General features: G+C 52.4%; 1 protein-coding gene across 2 annotated transcripts in view; it reads left to right on the top strand.

Annotated features, from left to right (window-relative positions):
• ATP6V0D1 (ATPase H+ transporting V0 subunit d1) overlaps positions 1–25854 on the top strand; it is a 42919-nt gene that overhangs the window by 5174 nt on the left and 11891 nt on the right. The window contains exons 1-2 of one of the 2 annotated variants that reach the window (XM_023726826.1): positions 15001–15936; positions 22496–22667. In XM_023726826.1, the coding sequence (XP_023582594.1) occupies positions 15921–15936; positions 22496–22667 (188 nt within the window). In that variant the 5' untranslated portion in view covers positions 15001–15920. Of the gene's footprint in view, positions 1–15000; positions 15937–22495; positions 22668–25854 lie in introns of those variants that run through there. The other variant, XM_004371490.2, reaches the window with a different exon arrangement.

Consider the following 25854-nt stretch of genomic DNA (forward strand, 5'->3'; position numbering starts at 1 on the left):
TCACCGTTCAGCCGGGGAGTGGACAGCCCCATAAAACCAAGTGGGACTAATGAGGCACAGCAGTCCAGGTACAAGGGCCAGAAGGCAGAAGGGAACAGGAAAGCTGGTGATAGGGAACCCAAGGTTGAGTAAGGATAGTGTTGATGTGTTATGAGGTTGTTAACCATTGTCATAGGGCAACACGTGTATGAACTGTTAAATGAGAAACTATTTTGTTCTGTAAGCCTTCATCTAAAGTGAGAATAGCAGCACAATTGGAAGAGCGTAGTCGATGTCACTGAACTGTGCGTGTAGAAATTTTGAATTGGTATATCTTTGGCTATGTATATTTTCACCAAAAAAGGTCTAGAAGGGAGAGGGTTAACATGTTGTGGGGTTGTTAACCAATGTCATAAAACAATATGTGTACTACTATTTCATGAGAAGCTATTTGTTCTGTAGGCCTTCACCTGAAGTACAATTTTTAAAAAAAAATTAAATAAATAAATAAATAAAAAGTCACCCTAAAAAAAAAAAAGTCAGGCTGAATGCAGTAGAGGAAACCCGTTAGCGCTGGGTGTGGGGACAGAGATAAGTGATGGTACAGAGCACCTTCTTCCATAGTTGTTGTTAGGTGCCGTCGAGTCAATTCTGCAGTGACCCCATGTGAAGAGTAGAACTGCCCCATAGGGTTTTCTAGGTTGTAATCTTTACAAGAGCAGATTGCCAGGTCTTTCTCTCACGGAGCTGTTGGGTAGGTTTGAACCAACTTTTTCGTTAGCAGCTGAGCGCTTAATTGTTGTGTCACCAGGGCTCCTTGAGGCCACCTGCCAAATTTGGGGTTGTTGGATGTGACTAAGTCAGTGTATTTCAGATTATGAGGGGCATATGTACTGCTACTGTGATATTCATTTGCTCATTCAGGAAACACTTCCTGAAGGTCTGCTGTGTGCTGGCCCCTGGACCTCATACGAGAGCCAGGCAGGTATTTCAGGCGTTGCCACAGTTCTGAATCTGAACTCTCAGCTTTTACTTTGGATTCAGCCTATAACATTGTCATTAATCTGCCTAAATAGATGCTGGGAATTCAGTGTGAGTGAGACCCTCCATCCTCCAGAATTTCCCCATCCCCTTTTCTTTTTAAAACTGTTTGTTATGGACGTCGTCAAACATATGCAAATTAGAAGGAATAGTGTAATGAACTCATAAGTACTAATCACCTAACTCCTACAATTATCAACTCTTGTTGATATAACAATTATCAGTCTTGGTTCAATAATAGCTCCACTCATCCCCCCACTCCCAAATTATTTTCAAGTAAATTCCAGACAGCGTAGCATTTCAGCTGCAAATATTTCAGTATCTCAAAAAGATCATGACTTTTTTTTTTATATAATTACCACAATACCATTAAAAAAAACAAAAAACAAACCCATTGCCATCGAGTTGATTCTGACTCATAGACACCCTGTAGGACAGAGTAGAACTGTCCCATAGGGTTTCCAAGGCTGCAGTCTTTTTTTTTTAGCTTTGTTTATGTTTTCCCTTAGTTCTTTAGTTGTGTTTAATGTTGTTATATTATGTTCTTCCATTTTTTTCATTATTTGGTCATCCCTAGATGTGCTTTCACTCCCTTTGTCATGTTCATTTGGATAGGCCATTGTATCTCTGTTCTTTGTTTGTCTTGTGATTTTTTTTTTTTGGTTGGGGCATTGAAATTTTCAAGGGTGTTAACTTTCTCAGTTTTCCCCAGTATTTGATGTTTTTGTCAGCACTCCAAGAATGTATTCTTTATGGAATCAGACTACCACATCTTTCTTCCTCGGAGTGGCTTTGAACCACTGACCTTTAGGTCAGCAACTGGACTGCCTAACCACTGCACCACCAGGGCTCCTCACAATACCATTACTCCTCCAGGGGGGAGGGGGGCGGAATTTTATTAGTAATTCCTTAAGATTATCAAATATCCATTTCAGTTTCTCTAATTGTCTCAAATTTTTAAATATAATTTCATTGTTTCAATCAGGATCCAAATATGATCCATACATATCAGTTGGTGATAATTTCTCCAGTCTTTTAATATAGTTTCTTTCTGTCTCTGTCTCTCCTCTTTTCCTTTTAATCTGTTTCTTGAAGAAGCTGAATCACTTGACCTATAGATTTTCCCTCTTTTTCAGTTTTACTGATTGCACCTGCATCATATAGTTTTACATGTTTCTCTGTCTCTTGTTTCTCCTGTAAATTGGTGATTAGATCTGGAGGCTTTATTAAATTCTGGTTTGATTTTTTTTTTTTTTTTTTTTTAAGAATACTTCCTAGATGATCTGTGTACTTCCTTTGGGAGGCATGTAATATTTGATTGTTTTTTCTTTTTCAGACACTAAGGAATCATTGACATTTATTGCCTTGTTGTTTTTGTTGTTAGGTGCCATCGAGTCGGTTTTGACTCATAGCAACCCTGTGTACAACAAAACAAAACACTGCCTGATCCTGCGCCATCCTCAACAATCGTTGTTATGCCTACAATCATTATTTCATTAGGTGTTGGAAAATGATGATATTCTCATCGTATCTTTCCTTCTGCAGTGGCTACCTTGAATACTTCTATGTCTTGAAACGTTCAGTAATCAACTACTTGGTTACCCTGAGATAAGTGATGGTACAGAGCACCTTCTTCCATAGTTGTTGTTAGGTGCCCTCGAGTCAATTCTGACTCATAGTGACCCCATGTGACAGAGTAGAACTGCCCCATAGGATAGGAGAGGCAGGATAGGTGCTTGATTCTTTCCCATTTTTTCCAGCTTTCTAAATAATGAGTTGGTTTTCCAACATCCTCCAAAGATGACTAATGAGGTTTGTTTTTGTTTGTCTATTTAGTATCAAAATGCACCAATGGATTTTAATTTATTTGTTATGCTTTATCTGTTGCAGTTATTAACATTATTGGTGATCAGATTGCCCCTTAACCAGTGAGAACTTATTCAGCTGACTGCTCAGTCTTTTTGACACAGCCATTAGCCTTTGAGAGCTTTCTTACTATCTGGGATGACAATATGTTCCAGTTTCATTGTATACATTTCCTGATCCAGACCTGGAGTGACCATTTCTTCTGGGAGAGCTGGTTTTTTTAACTGGGAAATGATATTTAGAGACCATCATCTGAGTCCTAGGGATTCTTATTGATCATTGTTTGATCAGTAAGAGTTGATCATTGTTTCTGAGATTTTTCTGTGGATAGTTTAGCCCTCCTCTTACTCAGAAACTTGGAAAATACAGAAAAGCAAAGGCTTGCTGGATAATGTAACTGCACCTCAGCTGATGGGTAACAGAATGCCAGTTTCCTAATTCGAGGTGGGGGCTCTTCCTAATTGTTGGGTCAGTCAGGACATCTCCCTGTTGTAAATTGTAAAGAAATCTAATTAATATTCAAGAGAAGGAGCCCTGAGATCTCAATTTCTATGTGACTAGGGAGTCCTGAGGATTCTTTTTCTCAGCCAGTGAGTTAAGACTCTCAGGGGAGATAGTTGAAGAGCTCTCATGTGTGACGTGCTGGCTGTCTTCCAAAACACTTTAATCCCTCTCTGTCCTGATACACTTCTTTTTGAACTGGTCGTAACAACATCTCCTTCTGCATTTCAACATTATTTCACAAGAGACAGTCTCATATGGCAAGAAAAGAGTGAGAGACTCCAGACTGGGCTTGGCCAATCACCAGTCACATGAAACAGCAGGTAGAAATGTTGATGGTGGCTTCTGGGAGTGGCAAGTCATTGTGGTGTGGTAGGAGTGTGGCTGGAGAGTTAAGCAGAGATCATCTCCTGAAGAATTGCAAAAGCCACAGGCAAGGGGGAAAAAAGCCATAGGCAAGGTTTTAGACTTTGTCCTGAGGACAAGAGGGAGAGGATAAAATGATTGGGCCTATACTTTAGAAAGTACCTGCAGTTTGAAAAGTAGATTGGAGACAGAGGCCACACTGGAAGTGGGAAAAACAGTTGGCAGGTTCTTGCACTAAACCAGGCCAGAGATGGTGGCCACCTGTCCTCAGTCATTGGCAGGGGACATTGTGGAAAATTGTAGAAAAGGAATTGATAAGACATCAGGGTTGGATGAGGAGGCTGAGGAAGAATGAAGAATCAAGGCTTATGTCCTGTCTCTGGTTTAGGCACTTGTATAGGTGTCAGAGTCGAATGATGGTGGCATGTAGGAGAAGGAACAGGTTGGGAAAAGGCTGATAAATGGGATTGAGCCATCTGAGTGGTGATGTGGAGGCTATTTTTGGTGCTCAGGTCTGAGGCCTGAGCTGGGGAGACAGCTTTGGAAATCAGGGCAGAGGTGTGGCCAAGGTCTCCAAGAAAGAGCATAGATTGAGAAGAGTAGAGGCCCAAGGATGGGACCCTTCCTCCCAGGAAAGGCTTAATTAAGGGAGTGGGATGAAGACAGTCCTGCCAAAAAGGCCGAAGATACCCCTGAGATGTGAGAGTAGCCCCAGCAGAGAGCCTGAAAAAGAAAGGGGTGGTAACTGCCAAACGTGGCCAAGAGATTGAAATAAAGTCAGACAGCCTTCCGTTTGGTTTCGCCATTCAGAGGTCATTGGTGACCTTGATGAGAGCAGGGGAGGATGGGACTGGAAGCCAGAGAGGATGGGCAGAGACAGTGTATAGATAGTCAGAGCGGACGGCATTAATGGACTAATTCTAGCTCAGCTACTTAACTGGCTTTGTGGCCTTGGGCAAGTCGCTTCTCCTCAGCTGTAAAATGGGGATAATGATAGGGTCTCTCCAAGATGTTTGTGATGTTTGTGAAGTGTAAAGCGCTGGCCCCTAGTGAGCAGTAAGAGGAGCCAGCTACTCCGACTGTAGTCATTCCCTCCTGTCACCCCAGGAGGCAGGCACCATGGTGATCTCTAGTGGGTAATGAAAACACATCACGCAGGCCTAATCTAATGGGGAGACCAGTGGACATCAAAACAGCATTGAATGTAGAGTAGGCACAGAGTACTTTTGAAAGTCAGAGGCACTTGATGTCACCTAAGGGAGCCATCCTGGAGGAGAGGGCATCTGAACCGAGTCCTGAGGCTGAGTAAGCATTAACCAGGCCTCATAATAGCCAAAAAGTAGAAACAATCCACATGTCTATCAACTGACCACTGAAACCAAAACAAACTCACTGCCATAAAGTTGATTCTGACTCATAGTGACCCTATAGGACAGAATAGAACGGCCCGTAGGGTTTCTAAGGCTGTAAACCTTTATGGAAGCAGACTGCCACATCTTTCTCCTGTGGAGCGGCTGGTGGGTTCAAACTGCTGACCTACCAGTTCACAGCTGTACGCTTTAACTGCGCCACCGGGGCTCCTAATGACTAGACAAATAAAATAGGTACGTGAAGGCCTGTGGTGGGTGTTGACGCAATGTGATTTCTGCCCAGTGAAGGAATTCAGTGAAGCACTGGTAAACGGCGGGAGTAACTATGACTCTTAAGGTAGCCAAATGCCTCATCATTTAATTAGTGACGCGCATGAATGGACGAACAAGATTCCCACTGTCCCTACCTGCTATGCAGAGAAACTACAGCCAAGGGAACGAGCTTGGCGGAATCAACGGGGAAAGAAGACCCTGTTGAGCTTGACTCTAGTCTGGCACGGTGAAGAGACAGGAGAGGTGTAGAATAAGTGGGAGGCTTCCGGTGCCCCTCCTTTCCTCGCTAGGGGGCAGGGTGGGGTCTGCTGGCCTTGCCTGTAACTGCTTTCAAATTGAAAATAAAATAAAATGTGTATTTCATACAATGAAATACCATTCAGCCATAAAAAGGAGTGTAGTACTGATACATGCTACAACATAGACCTTGAAAATATGCTAAGTGAAAGAAGCCATCAAAAGACCACATATTTACGATTCAGCTTGTATGAGATGTCAAGAGTAGACAAGTCTATGGAGACAGAAAGGAGCCCTGGTGGAGCAGTTGTTAAGTGCTCGGCTACAAACTGAAAAGTCTGCAGTTTGAACCCACCAGCCATTCCACAGGAGAAAAATGTGGCAGTCTGCTTCCATAAAGATTAAACCAAAAAAACCAAACCCATTATCGTCGAGCCAATTCCAACTCATAGAGACCCTATAGGACAGAGTAGAACTACCCCACAGGATTTCCAGGGAACAGCTGCTAGATTCCAACTGCCGACCTTTTGGTTAGCAGCTGAGGTCTTAACCACTGTATCACCAGGGCTCCGCATAAAGATTATAGCCTTTGAAATCCTATGGAGCAGTTCTCTGTACTATAGGGTCGCTATGAGTCAGAATCAACTCAACGCCAACAGGTATAGAAGTATATACTTTAAATGGGTGAATTACATGGTATTATGAATTATATCTCAATAAAACTTACCAAAAGAAAGGCCAAGGAGGTAAGGAGAGCACCCTAGGGAGAAGGACTAGCATTAGCAGAGTCTCACAGGGGCTGCGAGGCTGGGAAGTGCTAGAGCAGGGAGTTGCAGGGCAGAGCCTGGAGAGGTGCATCGGACTGGTTCATAGGGCCTTGGGTGCCTTGGGAGTTCACGCAGCTCAGCGGGGACCAGGTATAGTTTTTTGTTTATTTTAAAGGAGTCTTAGGTTAGGCCAATGTGTGGGAATGTCTTGTGGTCAAAGAGTTCCTGTCTGTAGTCTTACCTGGAAATGTTTTGCATGTTCCGTTTTGTCAAAGGAAACTATATTGAATTGGTGAAATTAGATGACCATGGCTTTGGGCAGCAAGACTAGCTTAGCTCATTCCAAAATTCCTTAGAGTCAGATTTGATCCAAAGAGAGAGATGACACAGGCCTGACAACCCAGTGACCACAAGCAAGAGAGAGGAGCTCAGGGGCACTGGGAGAAGGGTGTGCAGAAAGCAATAACTTGGGGAGTGTCTGCTCTATGGAAGGAAGGGAATGAACATGTGTCCCAGCTGTCCTGGGCAGTGACATACCTTCATGACGAGACCCCCGACATCCAATCTCTGGAGATTTTCATGAGCCGGCATGGCTCCTTAGTGGTGACTGTGGCGGCCTGCTATCTTAATTGCTCTCCTCTAGCTTGCTGCTGCTGTCCAAGAGGATGAGGCCCCCAGCAGGGGGATAAGGGTAAGGATAGGCAGGAAGGAAGTTAGGCTTCTTGCTGCCATCAGCCAGCTTGGACTTGATCCCTCTGTTGATGAAGAAGGGGGAAATTATGGAGAGGGTGGAGCTGGTGGCATGATGCAATTAGAAACTTGCTTAGAGGCTCTGGAGGATGGATTCTGGAGGAGCCAGGCTGGGAGCGGGACAGTGGCTGGCAGCTATTCCAGCTCTCTGGGCGAGGGAACACGTGGGCTAAAGCAGGGCAGCAGTGGAAGGGGGAAGACGAAGGACTGGGTCAGAGACCAATTAAGGGGATGAAATCAGCAGGAATGGGTGCATTTATACTAGGTGGGGGAGTGAGGGGTTAGAGCCAAATGGTTCTCAGGCTCTGTCATTCATGAATGACTGGGTGGGTGCTAGAGCTTTCTAAGATGGGATCTCCAGAGAAGAAGGTTTGGAGCAGGGAATGGTTAGTGGATGTGGAGGTAGTCTGTCTCAAATGTGCCAGTCTGAGTGTTGGACGGAAGAGTTTAGCAGGCAGGTGGCCATGTGGGTCTGGAGCTCAAGGGAAGTAGCACTAAAGATACCAATCTGGAAGTCATCAGTACGCTGGCTGGCAGCAGTGAGGGCCCACACCCGGACATCAGTTGGCTTGCAGCCAGGACAAGCCTGCCTTGGAAGCTTGGTCCTGCTGTGAGGTCCTGCCAGGAGGCTGGAGAGCAGCCGTAATGGCAGGGCCAAGTGGATACAAGCATGACCTAACAAGGACACCTGGCATGGAGCCTAATTTGGCAAGCGGAACAGACAAGTAACAGCCAGGGATCTCCCTCCAGAGCCCTGCTGCACCACTGCCTCCATGCCCTGTCTCTGGGGCATAGTAGTTTTGGGGTTTTTGTTTTCTTTTTAACTAAGTATAATAATTTTTTTATTCCAGAAATAAAGTTGGGAGAAGGGTGACTTGGTAGACCCTTTGGAAGACAAGCTTTTTCACCACCTTGTCAAAATAAAGCATGCATATATGCTCTGTGACCCTGCAGCCCACTTATAGGATAGTATCCCATCAGTTAGCGCAGGATAGCATATATGGAGGTGTTCATGCTAGCCTCGCTGGTAACAGCAAACTATTGGAAACAGCAGAACATCCACTGATAGGAGTATGGTTAAATAAACCATGGTCTGTCCTTACAAAGGTAAACTATGCAAGTGCTCAGAAGCATGAAGTATCATAGAGACTGATTTAAACATATATTGGGAGGTAAAAATGAGTCTCTGGGTGATGCAAACAGTTAACGTATATGGCCCCTAACCCAAAGGTTGAGGTTCAAGTCCACCCCAGAGGTGCTTCGGAAGAAAGGCCTGGCAATTACTTCTGAAAAATCAGCCATTGAAAACCCTATGGAGAACATTTCTACTCCGACACACATGGGGTTGCCATGAGTGGGAATTGACTCAACAGCAACTGGTGTTTTTTGGTTTAGGTGAAAAGTTGCAACGAATTATATATAATATGATCCCATTTTAGTAGAATACCAGATGATATGCACGTGGAAAAGTGTGTTGGAGCATAGACTTCCAGTTGTCCAGAGTGGCAACCTCAGGGGAGAGGATTAGAGAGGTTGGGAGAGGGGGCATTTCTTCCAGATTTTGGTTCACAGCATTGTAGGGCTGGTCCAAATCTCAGGGAGCCCCATCCAGCCCCTTCTCTTTGTATCTGAAGGCTTGGAGCCCAGGGAGTGGTTTAGTGACTCTTCTAGGACCCAGGGCAAGGCTCGACTCTTGTCACCCAGGCCAGAACCCCAGGGCCCCTGCCGAGGTACAACATACCTACCCCTCCTCACACCTGCTCATTTTTCTCTCTTTCCGTCATACCCCTGCTCTCCCCCTGCATTTCCTGCCTTTCCTTCACTAATTACGTCTTACACTGGTGTATACTTTGGCCTAATTTTATCTGAGAAGCTGTTTATGGTCAAGTCAGTAATAGTCCGCACAGGCACTGATAACCCCTGTTTAACAAGCCCTGCCCCTGGAGGCCGTGTCAGAACTTGCTCTGGTAAGTGATAACATACACTTTCTCTTGGATTTACTCAGTGATTTCTTAGGTGTGGTTTCTGAGGTAGAGCCAGTACCTGAACTGATGCCTAAGGACTTTTGAGGTGGTCTCAATGTAGCCAAATGTTAGCCATCCAAGACCCTTGAAGAATAAGGTTTTCTGTATGGTAGAGAAAGCCTCCAACACCTTACTTTAAGCATTTTGCTTAGAACTTTTCTAGCACGTGTTAGTCTCACTTCTCTGCTTTCTTAAGTGGCACACACTGCGCATAACAGAGCCTGTCCTGTGTTAGGGCTGCTAAACTTGAAATGAGATAGACCTGAAGACCCAGGTCTGCCTCCAATAATTCTGTCCCTGACTGCCTCCCAGGCCACCTGCTTGCCCTTCCTGCTGCACTCAGGGTGCTTGCTGTAGTACTCCAGGCCCTTTTTCTCAGTGGTAGCTCTTCTTGTGCTTTGGACTTAGAAGCCAAACACACTCTGTCTGGCTTGTTAGAAGGGTCTGCATCAAGAATGAACAGGGACAAGGTTGTGAGGTGATGGTCTCTCTCTTTTTTTACTATGGTAAATACGTGGTTGTTGTGTGCTGTCAAGTCAATTGCTACTCGTAGCAACCCTATAGGACAGAGTAGAACTGCCCCATATAGTTTCATAGGCTGAAATCCTTTCGGGAGCAGATCACCAGGTCCTTTCTCCCACGGAGCAGCTGGTGAATTTGAACCACCAACCTTATGGTTAGCAGCCAAGTGCTTAAGCATTGTGCCACCAGGGCTATGTAGGTAACAAAACGTTTGCGATTTCAACAATCTTCACATGTACAGTTCAGTGACATTAAATACATTGATCATGTTGTTTGGTGATGATCTCTCTTGTAAGTCACCTGAGTCTGCTCAGGACCAGGACCTTGGAACTTTTCTGGGTTGTCAGGACCTTTTTTGAGTTCTGTGCGGGGGCCAGGCATCAGGCCAACCACGGCTCCCTTCTGGGCCGGCTGTGTAACTCTGGGCATGTGGCTTAACACCTCAAGCTATAAAATGAGACAAATCACCAGCTTGCAGATGGTTAGGGATTAAATAGCACAGTGCCCAGTCAGAGTGATGCTCTGTGTGATTAGATGGATGACATCTCTTTCTTGGTATGCAGGGTGCTAGGCTCTGGGGTACCAGGTGGAAAAGCTGGGACTCCTATTCTAGAGAGATGCACCATATCACAGATTGTCCAGTTTCTGGGTTATTAAGCACTTGATTTTAGTAGACACAGCACTAGGCAGTAGAGCAGGGGGAGGTTACAGAGCTATTGAGAGCTGAATGAGGGGCTTTGGAGATTTGGAGGGTGTGGCTGAGGATGCCCAAGCTTCCCTCCGCACCCTCTTCAGCCTGGCCCTGCAGGAGGCTTTGCCTTCACTGATGCAGAACAGTCCTCATGACTGGACCCAGGCCTCCCTTGTCTCTGCTTTGGCTTTCCCAGGCTTGCGTCCACCTCAGGCCTGTTTCCTGTGCTTTGTGACGCGTTCCTGTATGACTGCGGGTGCCTGGAGCCCCATTACCCCAGGGACTGATGGCTGGGGGAGATGTATATCATGAGTCTGAGGCAGTGATTAAATTAGGTGGGGCTCCCTCTTCCCACCAGGGCTGGGCTCCCATCCTCCCTTTGGCCACAAGGGGGCGAGCCAGGACCACCCGGCTGCCAGAGAGCCTGGGGAAGGGGAAGTGGCTGGACCAGAGAGTCTGCCAAATGCTGCCTCGCCTCTGCTGCACTGCGCAGCACCTGCCCATGGCCACTGGCCCTTGGGGCTCTGCCCTGGGCCCTACTTCCCAACCCAAGTCTCAGTTGGCATTCTCAGATTAGGGTCTCCTGTCTGTTTTCTTTCTGCCCCACTTTCTGGTGCCCCAGCTTCCTAGGTTAGGAAGGGAAAGTCTAGGGGACATTCCCTGATAACCTCTGCCCTGGTGCCCAGTGTAGGCCACTCCAGTCTTGACCACCAAGCTGTCCTCATTTACTTCCACTGGGCAGCTCTGAGTCAGAGCTCAGCTGTGACACAGTGTGCTAGCTGTGAACCCAAGCTTCTTGGGGGCTTCAGGTAGAAGCTTGAAGCTGCCTAGGGGTCAGGATGACACTTCTAGGCACCTGGAAGCACCGCCCATTCCCAGGTGGCCCCACTCTTGCCCTGCCATCCTGGTCCCTCTGGAAGAGAGAAAATCATCCCCAGGGTAGACTCCTCCCAACCTCCTTGGGCACTTTGGGGGAAACATGTACAGGTGTGTGCCAGGTGACACTGGGAGAGGCCCAGACCAGACACCCAGAATTCCATGTAAGCACTGTACATGCACACGGTCATGCTGGGAATGGGGTTGTATCAGGTGGTTGATCACTCTCCTCCTCCACCCTGAACCCCAACTTGGGGGACCTTCCCATTGGCCTCCCTGGCCTCTGCCTCATCCAACACCTACCACTTGGCTGATTTTTTTTTTTTTTTTAATCTGTCCTGTTCCGGAATGTTGGCCTTTGTACTCTTTTAGAGGCAGGAAAACCAAGACCCTAAAGGGCCATTTGGTATACTAGGCTGCTATTGCATAGCCTGGACAGGGCTGCTGACAGCCAGTCTGGAGCCTGCTCTGCCGTCTGCTTCCTGCACCTGCAGCTCCTCCCAAGAACTATGGAGTTGAGCTCCAGGGGCTGGGTGGGGCTGCCCCCGTGTACATGGGAGTGCGCCCAAGGATGGGCAGGCCAGCTTGTGGCAGGAGAACAGGGTGTATGGAGGAGAAGCCCTGGCTGGGTGCTGGGTACTGCTTTCAGGCCAGCATTGGCCTGGCCCCCAGCACTTGCCCAGACCTTGTCCCTCTTGGACACTCAGGCCATGGTTTCAGGCCTTGACCTTAGCTGAGGCTTTGTGTTTGGTTGGCAGACAGGGCTTTCCCTCCAAGGAGTCATCTGTGGTGTCCTTGCTGCTGTAGCTCAGCCTGTCCTACCCCCCCTTTCCCCTGCTCTCATAGCTGCTTGGATTCTTCACAGCCCCAGGTCCTCCCCTGCACCTGCCATCAGTTCTGCCACTCTCCTCTGGACTTCCATGAGCATCCAGGCCTCTGGGTTGGGGTTGCAGGGAGTCCATGCGATCTGGGCCTGATCAGGGAGAATAGTGTCTCAGTTGGGCAGGCCCCTGGAGATAAACTGATCAGCGCTCTTACTGTATGTGGGAAATCAGGTCCCAGGTCGGCCCAGGGGTTTGCTTATGGCCTCCTGATGCCCTCTTGACTCTTTCTGTCAAATCGTTCTGCATTCATTGATTCTTCCCTTCATTTGTTTACTCAAGAATGCCCAAACTATGCCTCTGTATTCCCAGCCCCCAATTCAGGAAGGCATGGCCAGGTGAAAGAGGCCCTTCTTCTGGGGCCCTCACTGTTGCCCCAGGCCTGCTACATGGCATCCAGCTTGGAGCTTAAAGGGTTAGGAATGCGGTATATGGTGAGCTGCAGCCCATGACCCAGCATGCAGGGCTCTAAGGGTACAGGTCATGTTTGCAGCTCACCGTATCCGCCCCCCCCCCCCGCAACCTTTTAGCTCCAAGCTAGGTACCATGTGGCAGACCTGGGGGACAAGAGGGTCCTGGTGTGTTATCCTTCAGGGCTGGTCCAGGCTCCATACTCCCCCACCCCCCCATGACTTCCATCATTTGGGTCTAGCTTCTGCTATGAAAGGAGCTCTGGTGGCACAGTTGTTAAGTGCTCAGCTGCTAACTGAATGGTCAACGGTTTGAACCCACCAACTGCTCCATGGAAGAAAGATGTGGCAGTCTGCTCCCGTAAAGGTCATAGCCTTGGAAACCCTATGGGGCAGCTCTACTCTGTCCTGTAGGGTTGCTGTGAGTTGGAATCAACTTGACAGAAATGGGTTTGGTTTTTCGTGTTCTTCCCTGAGGCTCCCAGAGCACGTAATGACGTCCCTCTGACGGCCTGGTACAGGTCCATGGCACTGACTGTGCTCAGTCTGGCTTGTTACCGCATCCCCAGCGTGTGTCCTGCCAGGCCCCTTGAGTGGGGAAGGGGGCCTGAAACGTGGAGCTCTGAAGAAGGGTGCTATACAAGACCAACCAGGATGGTTACTGCTCCTGCCTGGCCAAAGCCTCATGGCTCTGCAGTGCATGAGTGTGGGATGGATCAACTGTGCTCCTGGCTGCTCCGTCTATTTTCCATGAGCTGCAGAGAATGGGGCTTCATGCTAACGGCCGCATGGCTTCACAACCCTAGTGAGGTCTGATCCCATGAGCCCATCCACAGGGCCTAAGTCTAAGCAGAATGAGTATTTCCATAGCTTTGGCCCTACTTCCCTCCTTTGGGCTGGTTCTAGGCACCATGGAGCTGGTGGGATGCTCCAGCCAGGATCCAGCCTGACCTGGCTTAAGCTCACTGAGAACAGCAACTTCTGGGGAGCTCTAGAGCTGCCCTCTGTCCCCACCTGAGCCAGCCCCAGCTTTCTTTAGTGTTCTTCCTCCAGAGGTTTATATTTGTAGACCAGGAGCCCAGCATCAAAGGTAGACAAGATTGCACAGGCAGTGTGGGCCTGTGGACCCAGGAGCCATACCTGGGCACGGGCTAGCTTCTGACCACAGTTCACTGCCACAGCTGGCCTTCCCTGGGTTGCCTGGCGCCTTGCTAGACCGGACCACTTTATTTCTCTCTCACTCTCACTCAGGTAAACATACCCTGACTCTGCTCCATTTTGCAGGGTCTAGAGGCCTAGAGAAGAAAGAGCTTGCTCAAGGTCAAAGTACAGGGCAGCAGGATAGAGGGTGTGGCCCCTGCTGCCCAGGGCGAGGCTGGGTTGCCTGATTCTCAGACAAGGCTGTAGCTGAAGAACACAGGGAAGCTGCCCTCTAAGCCCCATCTCTCCTGAGACATGCCAGTCCCATGGAGCCTTAGGGCCTGGGTGGGGATGACCTGCTGAGGGGCTGTCCAGGTGGATCTCTGCTCAGTCAGAGGAGAGCTTCTTGGAACTTGCCCTGTGTGCAGCAGTAACCAGTTCTGCCCCTCCCTTTGGCACACAGACCGTCGCCTACCTGGCACCCTCCTGACTGTCTGATGGGTTGACTTCCTCATGGGATGTGAGAGATGCTTTTATTCTCCTAGCCGCAGGGACGAGGTGTTCCTGAGAGCATGGGGGTAATTAAATATGGCTCTGCCGCCACCTGCCACCTGTCTCGGATTGGGAGAGGGGTGGTGAACCCGGGGCAGACATCTTCCTGCCTCCTGGACATGGGGGGTGACCCTCCCATTTGATCCCTGTGTCTGATGTTGATGTTGGGCGGTGCTACTGGCCCCTGGGGTCAGTTGGGCCACCTCTGTTGTAAAAATGGCATAGGGGCAGTGTCTCACCTCCTCTAACTTCACAAGGGGGAGGGAGAATCAAGATCAGCAGCCCAAGGCTGATTCCTATAAGGCAGAGGTCAGCTTTGCCTCCTCTCTCTGCCATCTTTACCAATTCTGACACCAACCATCCCTCCCACAGCATTCTGTACTTCTCTCCTGGGTTCAATAATTCAACTCACAGATCATACTCATTATTATGGGGTTTATTAGAGAAGTCACAGGTTACAATTCAGGCTCAAGAACACTTAAGGATACAGTTTTTCCATCAAGACAGCCTCTTCCCATCCATGCTCGTGGGCATACCTCTCCCTGGCCCTTGGCCTCTGCCCAGAGGCACTCAGCTTTCTCTCTCTATGGGCCGGGAAGCCCACCGCACCATCTCCTGCTGCTGAGTGTCTGCTGCCAGTCTCTCCTTTCTTGGTGATAGTGGGCTCTTCTTTCTTCTGCCCCTGGGGTGGCTCATTTCAAACCCAGCAGGATGGCAAAACTTACCAATCCCTTTGGTGGGCCTCAGTTACCCTATCTGCACAGTCCTGCCCAGTCACCTGGGTGGAAGTTATAAGACCATGGCAAGAACAGCGACACAAAAGCAGTGCATTATACCACATCTGTGGATCAGCCTCATCCCTCTTTTGAGAATGCCTCACCTCACTGAAAGGCCTCCAGCGTGAAACAAAATGCTGGTCCAGGGGCCGAGGAAGGAGAACTTGCTGTCCCTTCCCTGCAGGAGCTCTGCCTCGCGCCAGCTGAAACCCAGTAACTTGTGTGTGGCTGTGCCAGCAGTAGACTCCAGGTTCTTCCCGAGACTGCTGGCCCGACAGCCCCGGGGCTTCCCATGGAACAAGAGCTGCCCTTGGCTACACCACCTCGTGCCTACCCCCAAGCTGCCGTGCAGCTCAGGGCAGTGAGTGTGGTGGGTGGTGGTCTTCGCCACACTGCACAAGGGCCCCAGCAACCTCTCCGGCAGGGAGGAGGACAAGCCAGAGCCCAGGGGAAGGGTCAGGACAGAGCAGGGGCAGGAGGGCCATTCTGTGGAGGACTGGGTAGGGCATCTTGAGCAACAGCCTGGAGTTGAGAGCAGACACACCCAACGGCACTGAGGGTGCTAGTTGGGCAGCTGTGGGTGATCTCTGGCAGGAGAGATGGCTTGTGGTGTGCTGTGCTCACTCTCTGTGTGTACCACTGTCTCTGTTCAAGTCCCACGGCAGGCACCCTGGGAGGCTGGCACTGCTGGGCCTCTCACCAGGAGACAGGAGCCTGGTTCCAGAGAGATTCCACAAGCTGCTCAGGACCAATCTGTGGACCAGGATTTGAGTGACCAGGGTCCCTGTGGCCCCAGAGCCGAAGTTCTCTCTACTTCCCTGCTCAGCCACCTGAGGAGTGATATCCCGAAACCAGTGATCTGGCAACATGAGTCTGCAGACAGGGCCCAGGCTGTGGCATGGACCAGCTAAGAGGTGATGAGTGGGCTTGCACTGGCCGAGGGCGAAGGGCCACAGATACCCCGTTTGAGGGGAAGTGCTGAGGCTCTGGATGGAGAATGGCAGGCATCGCGTGGGGGCAGGGAGGAAGAGCTGGCATCTGGTAGGACGAGTTGGAACTCGAGGTTGTTTATTTAGCTGGTATTGCATTAGGTTTGCGGGGAGCCTGTGATAGGCCCTGGCAGAGGCCTGAGAGCTAATGAGGATGTTCAGTCTGTGCTGCAGGCCCCAGGTAAACCCGGGGTTAATGGTGTTCGTGCTGTGACTCCCACACTGGGAGTTCCAGATGTGATGCTCTGACCCTACAGAGCTAGCCAGCCTATGTGCACATCTGTTTTGGACCTAATACGAAGGTCTCACCCACAGAGCCTGGGAAGAAGGCTCAGGCACAGCACATTCACCGAGGAGGGGGCTCCAGCTCCAAATGGGCCACCAGCCTGGCTGTCTGTCCATCTGTCTGAGTTTTACCCCTCTGAGCCCCTGCAAGTCATGGCACTGGAAAGTCTCTGGGGCCGATGAGCACTGGGAGATGGAGCCCAGGCCCAGCCCCTTCAAAGAAGACGCCTCACCTGGGTCCAGGGGAGTGATCAAACAGGCACCGAGGCCTGTCACCCTTGCTGGAAGTGGCAGGGTGGGCACACTATGCTCTAGAGAGCGTGTTCTCACATCTGGTTTCACTCTGTGGGCCGTAATTCCTGAAAACCCCTGAGCTCCCCAGGATAGCGTCGTTGAGTGACCTCTGGAAAAGCAGAAGTGAAGTCTGGGAACACGCTGTCCTCGCACACTGTGCCGTGGCCAGCTGGCCAGCAGAGCCCCTCTGTGGGCCATGAGGCCATGGGTGAGTCTGCAGCAGGGGGCCGCCCCAACTACCATGCTGTGCCAGGCGCTGCCTCTATGCCTGCTGGGGCAGTGTAGTAACACCCCCTGGCATGAGCTAGGACCCTCCCTTCCTGCTTCTGGGGGTCCTCAGGGAGGGGTTGCAGAAACTGGGGGCTGCGGGATTGGAGAAGCCATTTGCGCCTGCCCCTGGGATCCCTGGAGGGACTGAAAGATCACACCTTTGGGACTGTCAGGATCTGGAAAGGTTTCAGGAAGGAGAGGACAGAGCTACCCATCTGTCACCTCTCAAAGTCTGGCTGGGGCTGGCAGTCAAGCCCACACTTTGTCTTGCAGAGAGCACTGGTCAGGTGAGGGGTTCCCCATGCCCCCCTACTAGCGTGACTGTGGTAGTTACTAGGGTTGCCAACTGGGGCTAGAGCCCTGCTGCTGAGGGGTTCTGGCCCAGCAGACCTGGGATATGAGGGGTAGGCAGGGGTCGGGGGTAAGGTGAACGCTATGGGGCCAGCTTGAGTCTGGTATGGCCTGATGAGCCCTGGAAGGAATAATCAGGCTAAGTGGATATTGGGTTGCAGCCTGGCTCAGCCACCTTCAGAGAGCTCAGCTGGACCCTGCTGGAACTGGGGCGATGGTCTCTGATGTCCACAGGTGGACAGTGCTGCACTGTGGAGGAGGGAGGCCAGGACTCGCACTTTCCAGGCTGGGTTCGTGTCCTCCCAACCCAGCCCCTCCATCTGAGCCTGAGGAAGCAGCTCTGTTTTCTGCACAAGGCTTTTCTTCAGAATGATCCATAGACTCCCTGGAGCCCTTGCTTGGGGCAGAGATGGCAGGAGAGTTGCTTCCGCCTGAGAATAGTGCTGGTAGACCAGAGAGTTGAGGACCAAGGCCAGTGCTGAGTGCACAGGGCCTCATAGGCTCTGGGGAGGAGGCAGCGCTCTAGCTCCAGGGCCACAGGAGCGACTACGTGAAGGTGACAAAGGCACGTGGGAGTTGGAGGAATTCACTCTGGTGACAGTGGGGCACAGGGCCAAGATGTGGGGTTGGAAGCCAGCTAAAGGGGACCATGGCGGTGAGGAGGCCTGGCAGTGCCAGGAGATGAAGTTTAGGGGAGAGTCACCAAAACCTTGGGGATAAGGCCCTGGCCTAGTGGCTCTTGCTGATGCTGGAAAGCAGAGGAGGTATGGAAGGGTCCTGGGTGGGGTAGGGATGCTGGGGAGTAAGCCCCAAGGAGACACTGGGAAACTGGTGGTCAAGCCCACGCTGGACTGGAGAGGGGGTTCCTGCCCGGCCCTGTCCCAGTCCTCTTCCTCTGAGGAGGGGTTAGGTCAGACTGCGGAGAGAACTTTCTGATAGCGGCAGCATCTTGAACACAAGAAATCTGCCTCTGAGGAAGTCTCTGCTGTAAGAGAGCCTAAACTGGCCAGACGTTCCTGGTGCCGGGCCACGGATGGGAGGGTTTAGGGTAGACAGCTGGGCTTGTGGGCAGAGCAGAGCAGTCCCCCGAGTCTGTGCTAACCAGAACACTGCGCCTGCTTCGGCGGGGGCACGTTTGGGGCTCTCAGGCTGTCGCCGAGGTTGTCAGGCTGTTGAGCCCAGGGCACAAAACAGAACTGGCCTCTGCCTTCCCAGAGCCCCTGCTGTCCTTGGCTAACCCTGGGGGGCTGGGCCAGGGCTGGGTGGCCAGGTCTCCCACGAAGCTCTCAACAAGTTCCAGGCCTTTCCTCCTCACTCAGACCCCGCCTCCAGTCACATCCCTCCTCCACATCCCTCAGAGAGCAGGAAGCTGGGGGCGGGGGAGGGAGAGTCCTACCGGCCCTGTCCCAGCCTGAGGAGTGTCTAGAGGGTTTAGAGCTGAGGACGACAGGGCTGCCAGCCACTGGGCCTGGGCGCCAGATTTCTCCAGCAGGAGCAGAGCCGTTTCAGAAGCCCTGTGTGGTCCCCTCGTGGGCAAACTGAAGGATCAGCTAGTCTGCCTCCCTCCAAATCGCCTCCTTGGCTGGCAGGTTGTCCACTCTCCCTGGGTCACAGGGAGACATGGGGCTTGGCCAGGGAAAGTGTTCTGGAACGACCCTTTGACATCATCCCTGGGGTCTTTTAAAAATGAGTTTCCTGGTTAGGAAGACTCCTCAGGCCTTGGGTCGGATTCTCTGTAGAGTCTCCCAAGCTTGCTCTGATCCAGCAAATGCCAGCAGAAACCACCCAGCTGCTGGTGTTCCAGCGGCACTCAGAGCTATGGCTGCCCCAGATACAGTGTCAGCAGAACGCAGCAGCCAAGGACCGGAGGGTTTGCTGTAAGGCCGGCGGGGGGTGGTGTGTGCAGAGGAGCCCACCTCAGCTCAGCCTCCCATGCACATGCACACAATCGCAGATTCTCTAGGAATGGCTGATGCCACAGTTGATGCCAGAGGGCCTTGTCCTGAGTTGTGACTGTCCAGGGTCTCTGTTAGGTGGGCAGTGTCCATGCTGCCTCTGAGGTCAGGAAGGGAGCCTACTATTCGCCTCTCTCACCTCTCTGCCACCCACCCACTCTTCTGGGACTAAAGAGAGGTGCTCAAGCTGTCTGGGCAGCTGAGTCTGTATCTGAAAGGCCTGCCGAGGGCTGAGGGCCAAGGGCTGTGAAGAATGTGGTCAAGGAGTTGCAGGGTGGGTGGGAAGAGAGGAGATCAGAGTTGGGCACAGACAGAGTCCACCAGGCCTGATCCACATCCCCATCCCTCTACGCCCTGACTGCGGGGCTCAGGATAATTTCCCTGCTCCCTCTGCTTTCTCATTCCCAAGTATTGAAATGGACATGCCTGTGAGGGTCCCGCACAAGGGCTGCTCTTGGCCTGAGGCTGAGGAGATAGCGGGCTCCAAGCATTTCCAGTTGGAGTGAGGCTTGGCTGCCCCTCTCCTGTTGGGGTTATGATTCACACCTGACTAGTGCTAGGTGTTGGCTGGAGACTCACTGGGAGCTGGAAAGGGCATTTGGCATTGGGGAGGTTGTGGAGCCAGCCGTCCCAAGGAGACCAGCCATGTGGAACAGAGGCAGAGGCTAGGCCAGAGGAAGTTTCACTCTGCTGGAGAGCTTGTGAGGAGACAGAGTGGGAGGTGACAGCACGTGCTCACCCGCTAGGGAAAGCCTCCAGCAGCATGTGCCCGGGGCTCAGAAGGGCAGTGGCGGCAGGTGTGCGGGGAGGCCTGGGGGAGGCCTGGTGCCTAAATGCTTTGGAGAGGAGGATTCAGGAGGCTGGACTCACTGTCCTGGAGAGGGACCCTACCAAGAGGACTGGGTTTTGACCTGAGGCTCTCCCTGAAAACTAGCCTGGTCTCCGGGTACAGCTGTGAGCTGGAAGATGTCCCTGTGGCCTGCAAGGGGCTCGGGCTGGCCGCCATGGCTGGATGAATGAACGGACCTGTTTGGGCTGGCAGCTGTTGCACCACATGGTCTGACCCAAAGCGCTGTGTTCTGGCCCTGGCTCCCAGCTGTGGTCCACTAGCAGCTTCACCCAGAGGGGATTTGAGCACCTGCTGGGCTGGTGCCAGGCTTCTTTCATCCAGGAGTAGCTGGGGCTTAGCCAGGCTGTGGCAGGCGAAGGTGAGAAGGAATAGGGCCCAGGACTTCGGCATGGGCTGATTGTAGACAGCGTGGGGTGAGGACACCAGAGAGTGTGCACACCTCCTGGGCAAAAAGGTGTCTGTGGGGAGGAACAAGGGGGCTGGTGGCTTCTCCCTGCCCTGTCTTGCCCTCTTATTCCATCTCCCTTTTGGGAGTGATGGTGGAGGCGGCGGGTTCCTCCTGCTGGCCTAAGAGGGTGAAGTCTACTCCATGCGTGCCCAGGAGCTACAGAGGACATGAGTGCTACCTGCCACTCACCACCCAGAGATGAGGTAGAAGGTGGGGGCCGCTCTAATGGCTTGCATACCCCTCTCTTCTCCCTCCCACATACTTTCTTCCAACTCTTCTTTAGCACATCTGCTTCCCCATTCTTCTCTTGATGGAGTACAGGAGGAGAGACATCACAGGGGTCCCTGAAGCCTGTAGAGAAGTTGTATGCCCCACCCTTCCTCCCCTCTGAGCAGCCCAGGAGAGAATGGCCCTTTGGACTCCAAGGACACATGAGGAGGCCTTGGTGAGGAGGGCTTGTGGGAATGACCACAAGTGTGACCCCTCTTGTCATCCCCTGGGCAGCCTCCCCAGGGGACAGAGAAGAATGGAGTATCTGGGCAGCAGAAGCCAGCCTTGGCTTTTGGGGGCTACACCCACATACACATTTACACACACACACACACACACACACTCACACATGGGTCTCTTCTCAGTCACTGTCCTCGGTACTGCCGTCACTACTGCAGTATGTGCCATCTCACACTCCTGGAGTAAACCTTCCTGCTGTTTTCACCAGTCCTCCCCCCATTCTTTCATTCATTTTGTAGTTATTTACTAAGCATGAAAACACACCAGAACATCCTCTGTTCTAGACTCTAGAATACCTCAGTGACCCCGAGTCCCTGCCTGCATATCCTGGGCAGGTGGGCTAAGTGCTACAAAGAAAAATGACACAGTTGAGGGGGCAGAGTGATGGGGCTGCAGGCGAGGCCTCTAAAGAGGGGATATTGGAAGGGAGACCTGAAGGGAGGGGTGGAGATGGCCATGGCTTTCCAGGCAAGGGAGCAGGGCAGAGGCTGAGGTGAGCACATGCTCAGTCATTAGGGGAGCAGCAGGGAGGCCAGTGTGGCTGGGGCAGTGAGCGAGCGAGGGGGAGGGTGGTAGACTGGAAGTCAGAAAGGTAAGGCAGTGATGGCGAGGTGGAGCAACCACACGGGGCCTCGAGAGTACTGTGACTCGTTCTGAGTCAACGAGGAGCATTAGAGGCTTTGAGGTGGATGAGTGACATGGTCTGGCTTGGGTTTGAAAAAGCTCACTTCGGCTGCTGTATAGAGAATAGACTGGGGAACGGATTGGCAAGGGTAAAAGCTGGGAGACTGCAAGGCTGTTCCTTGATCCCACTGGGTCTGACCTGCCCTGCCTTCCCAGGACCCCTCTGCTCTGTCCTCCCTTTTCCCTTCCCCCATCCCTAAGATTTCAGAAGAGAACCCTTAGGGTTGGCCTGCCTTCCTCCTGCCACTCCTAGAGGAAGCTGTTTCCTTCCTTCCTCATCCCCCTTTCACGACTCATTCTCTATCCTGCCACTTTGCACTCACACCATCCTGTAGGCTGTTCCTTTCTTGTCCTTACCCTTTGCTGTGCCCCAGCCTGGCATGCCTTTCTCATCCTCTCTGCCCTGTGTTGGTGTCCTCTTCACTCTGGACTCCCATAGCTTTTGGTGTTTCCAAGAGTAAGGGCCCAGATCTTCTGTTCTAGGTTAGGGCTGTCCTGGAGTCTGGCATGCAGAAGGTCCTCAAAGGCTCTGGGTTGTGGATGGTACCTTGGGGCCATGGCTGGTGTTTCTCAGTCCTACTTGTTGTTCTGCTTGTGCTTGGACCTTGGAGCTAGGGCTCGCTCATGGCCCAGGGGTCTGGGGCATCTCCAGGACCTTGGCCTGGCTGCCCTGGAGTAGGCCCTGAGCCAACAACAGGGAGGTAGAGGCAGGGGCAGGAGGCCAGGGCTGTAGCCAGACACAACTGCAGGGGAGAGGCTGGGGCCTAGAGTCACAGTGTGGTTTGGGATTTGGGAAGCTTGGAGAGGCCAGCCCTCACCCCCATTCTTGGATTTCAGACCTGAAGCTGCATCTGCAGAGTACTGACTACGGCAACTTCCTAGCCAATGAGGCATCTCCGCTCACAGTGTCAGTTATCGATGACCGACTCAAGGAGAAGATGGTGGTGGAATTCCGCCACATGAGGAACCATGCCTATGAGCCCCTCGCCAGCTTCCTGGACTTCATTACGTGAGTGTGCCCTGTAGTGCCTTCTCCTCCCATGCCAGCAGGAGCTGGACCAGCGTGGGCTCAGGCCAGCTGCCTTTGTGCCTCTGTGCACTGAGCACTGCCTTCAGAGTCCTCCTAGCCTGGGTGACAGAGCTGGTCATTCAACAGCCCTGGACCACCAGGCCCCCATCCATAAAATGGGGACACCAGCACCTTCACTAATGGTCAGAGACCTGATCGGCAGGCAGGAGTCCCCACACTGGGGTGCTGGATGAAACCCCTCATTGGCGCCCATGATGTTACAGAGATTGGGGTGGAGAGACCAGGGAAGATGGGAGCCTTTTTCTTCACTCACTGTACAGCGCCCACACTGAACACTTGTCAGGCCTGCACCCCCATGCCTGGGTGAAGGGCCCGGGGATGGGCAGGGCTCTGAGGAGCCCGGTACTTGGGCCATTTGGGCCTGCTGGCCCTGTCTGGCCTGAAACTCATTCTTGTCTGTTCAGACCATGGCCCTGGATCTCAGGGAGATGGGGTAGGGGGAAACCAACTGCCTGACTGCTTTTTCCCAACTCTGGCATAAGCCCCCACAAGCCCAGACGGGCAGATCCCCATACTTAAGTCCCTTGGCTACACATCTTCCCATTGCCTGACCCTTTGGCACAGCCCTGCTTCTGCTCAGTTCTGAAGAAGTGGAGCAGAGGAAAGGACCCTGAAGCCCACAGGCAGGAGTGGCTATCTGGACAGGGCAGCTTCTATTTGCCATTGTGCCTGTGGAAACAGGGAGCTAGAGAGGAGCCCTCTGCAGGGGCAATCCAGGAGCCAAGAGCCAGGGCCTAGTGGACAAAGAGATGGCCCCTAGCCAGGTGGCTACCCCACACATGTCGTGAGCAGAGACGTGATAGGGGACTGGCTTCTAGGAGTGGCAGAGCGTGAGTGCGTGCTATGGGGAAGCGTTTCTAGGTGCACTCTGGGTACTGAGTAGCTTTGATCGTTCCCTGATTACACTGCCCCCACCCTCCTCCTTGGAACCTGGCACAGCCACCCCACTTGTCCCTGCAGGGACAGTGTAGATGCCTGCTGCCTGGCCTGATTCTCACCCCCAGCAGAGAACAGCCACTTGCTCAAGATCATAGGAGCTGCAGCCAGAAGGGCTCCATCCTCAGGCACAAGGGGGACACCCAAAGGTCTAAGAGAACCTGCTGAGACCGGGAAGCAGGCCCTTTCCTGGCTACAGACCTCCTTTCTTGGAGGCCTCCCTGCTGGCCTGGCTGGGCCTGTACTCACACTGCTGACATGGTCCTACTGGGGCAGAGGGTGAGAGATGGGGGTGTATCATGTGCTGCCACGTTGGGGGCTACTCTTTGCACCCCATCGGTCATTTGATCCCTAGCCTGGGCCTGTGTGTCCACTGCCTCAAGGCTGGAGCTGAGGACATACCAGGAAGCAGTGTGTTTATTGTCAGTGCCCGGCCTTCACCTGCAACTTGTTTGCACAAGGCTCCTTCAGCTTCCTGGTGAATGTTCTAGCCTTGCCAGCAGAGGCTGGACTGCATGCCAGTGGTCAGAGGTCATCCATCCCACTGTCTGCTTGCCCACCTGCCTGTGTAGCTAGCACCTGGCCTGTCTTGGTGCCCTCAGAGGCTCAGTCTCAGCCTGCCAGGGTTTGAAACCGGAGAGGGTTCTGAGCGCGGCTGGGGCTGCACAGCCGCCAGCTCTTTGCTGGAGGTTGGCTGCAAGCACCAAGTGTGCTTAAAGCAGCCAAGCACTATCCTGTGGCAGGCGGTCCGAATCCGCCACTTCCCCCGCCTTGTCCATTCGTCTTGATAGTGGCTCCGTCTGTCTGGCCACCTCACTCCTACTGTCACTCAGGAAGAGCTCAGCAGCCACGTGTCAGCCCTTCCGAGCCTGTGTATGCTCCTTCCATGACCTCGTCATCTCCAGTGACCAGCCCCTCCATTCCTCCACTCTCCATTTCAGCCACCCCCCCACCGATGGCTGCTCACGGCCAGGTCACCACCTGGAACTGCTGCACCCCTTAAATTGCTGAGTCAGGCACCCCCTGTCTACCGACAGCCCTCAGGCCCTCCAGCCCAATCTCAGTCCCTTGCAGGACACGGGTTCCGTACTCAGCAGGATGCCGAGCCTTGCTTCCTCCCTGCTGCCCCCTCTATCTTCATTTCCTTCCCTCCCCAGCTGAGGTTCCCTGGTCCATCACTTGAACACTCTTCTGCCAATATCCGCAGCTCTCTTGGCTGCCTGTCTCATGGTCCCACCCGGCTGGCAGCCCCCCAGCCCTGGAGGAATCCCAGAAGCCTCCAGCTTGGAGCCACCCTCCCCCACTCCACTGCCGGGATCGGGCTGGGGAAGCTGGCCGTTGGGTGGGTCTTTCCTACTGCCAGACATGCCTGCCCAGCCATCCTCGGCTTGTCACTGCCCAGCCAGCCTTTTGCTTTCCCTACTCAGCACTCTGCAGCCCCCCACAAGGATGGGGAGACCACCTCTCCATCTTAAGCACCATCCCTCTCCTCCCCCAACCTCCTCTCCGGGCAGATGGCCCACCTCCTCCTCCACAGAGACAATAGAAGCCAGCACGCCTCAATACTGCGTCTGCACCCCAACCCCGTTCCAATGGCAGAGGCATCGCCTTTTCTCTTGGATCCTTCCATCATGGCCTGGGCCCCCTCACCACCACCCCCAGGACCCTGGGCAGCCACTCATTTGCACTTTTGTCTGTGCAGCCATCTTCTTTTCCAGATTCTTCCTATTAGCATCTAAACAAGTTGAAATCTCTCACATCTTGAAAAACCCATTTGGTGAGGCCCAAACTTTTACATTCACTGTTCTCTCATCTTCCCCTCACCCCTCAAGCCTCCAGTCTGCTTCCAGCTATCCTATCACTCAACCACAAAGCCCTGGCTGAAGTCGCCCCTAGCCTTTCAAGGTCTCCAGGCACTTACTTGACCACTCTAGTGCCCTAGCACCCCTCACTCTCCCTCCAGAAGTCTCCTTCCTCTCATGGTATCTTTCTGGTTTAACTCCTACCTCCCTGGATGCTTTTCCTCCTCCTCTACCCTATCCCCAGGGGGCAGAGAGATGCTGAACAGATCATCCCAAGTGTGAAGAGTGTTGCAGAAAAGGGTGAAGACTTCCCAGGCTGGGGACTTATGACTGGCTGCCCTGAGGAGGTGGCTCTTTGGCTGAAGGGA

Source organism: Trichechus manatus, unplaced genomic scaffold, assembly GCF_000243295.1.
Source record: "Trichechus manatus latirostris isolate Lorelei unplaced genomic scaffold, TriManLat1.0 scaffold00014, whole genome shotgun sequence".
NCBI classification, from domain to species: Eukaryota; Metazoa; Chordata; class Mammalia; order Sirenia; family Trichechidae; genus Trichechus; species Trichechus manatus.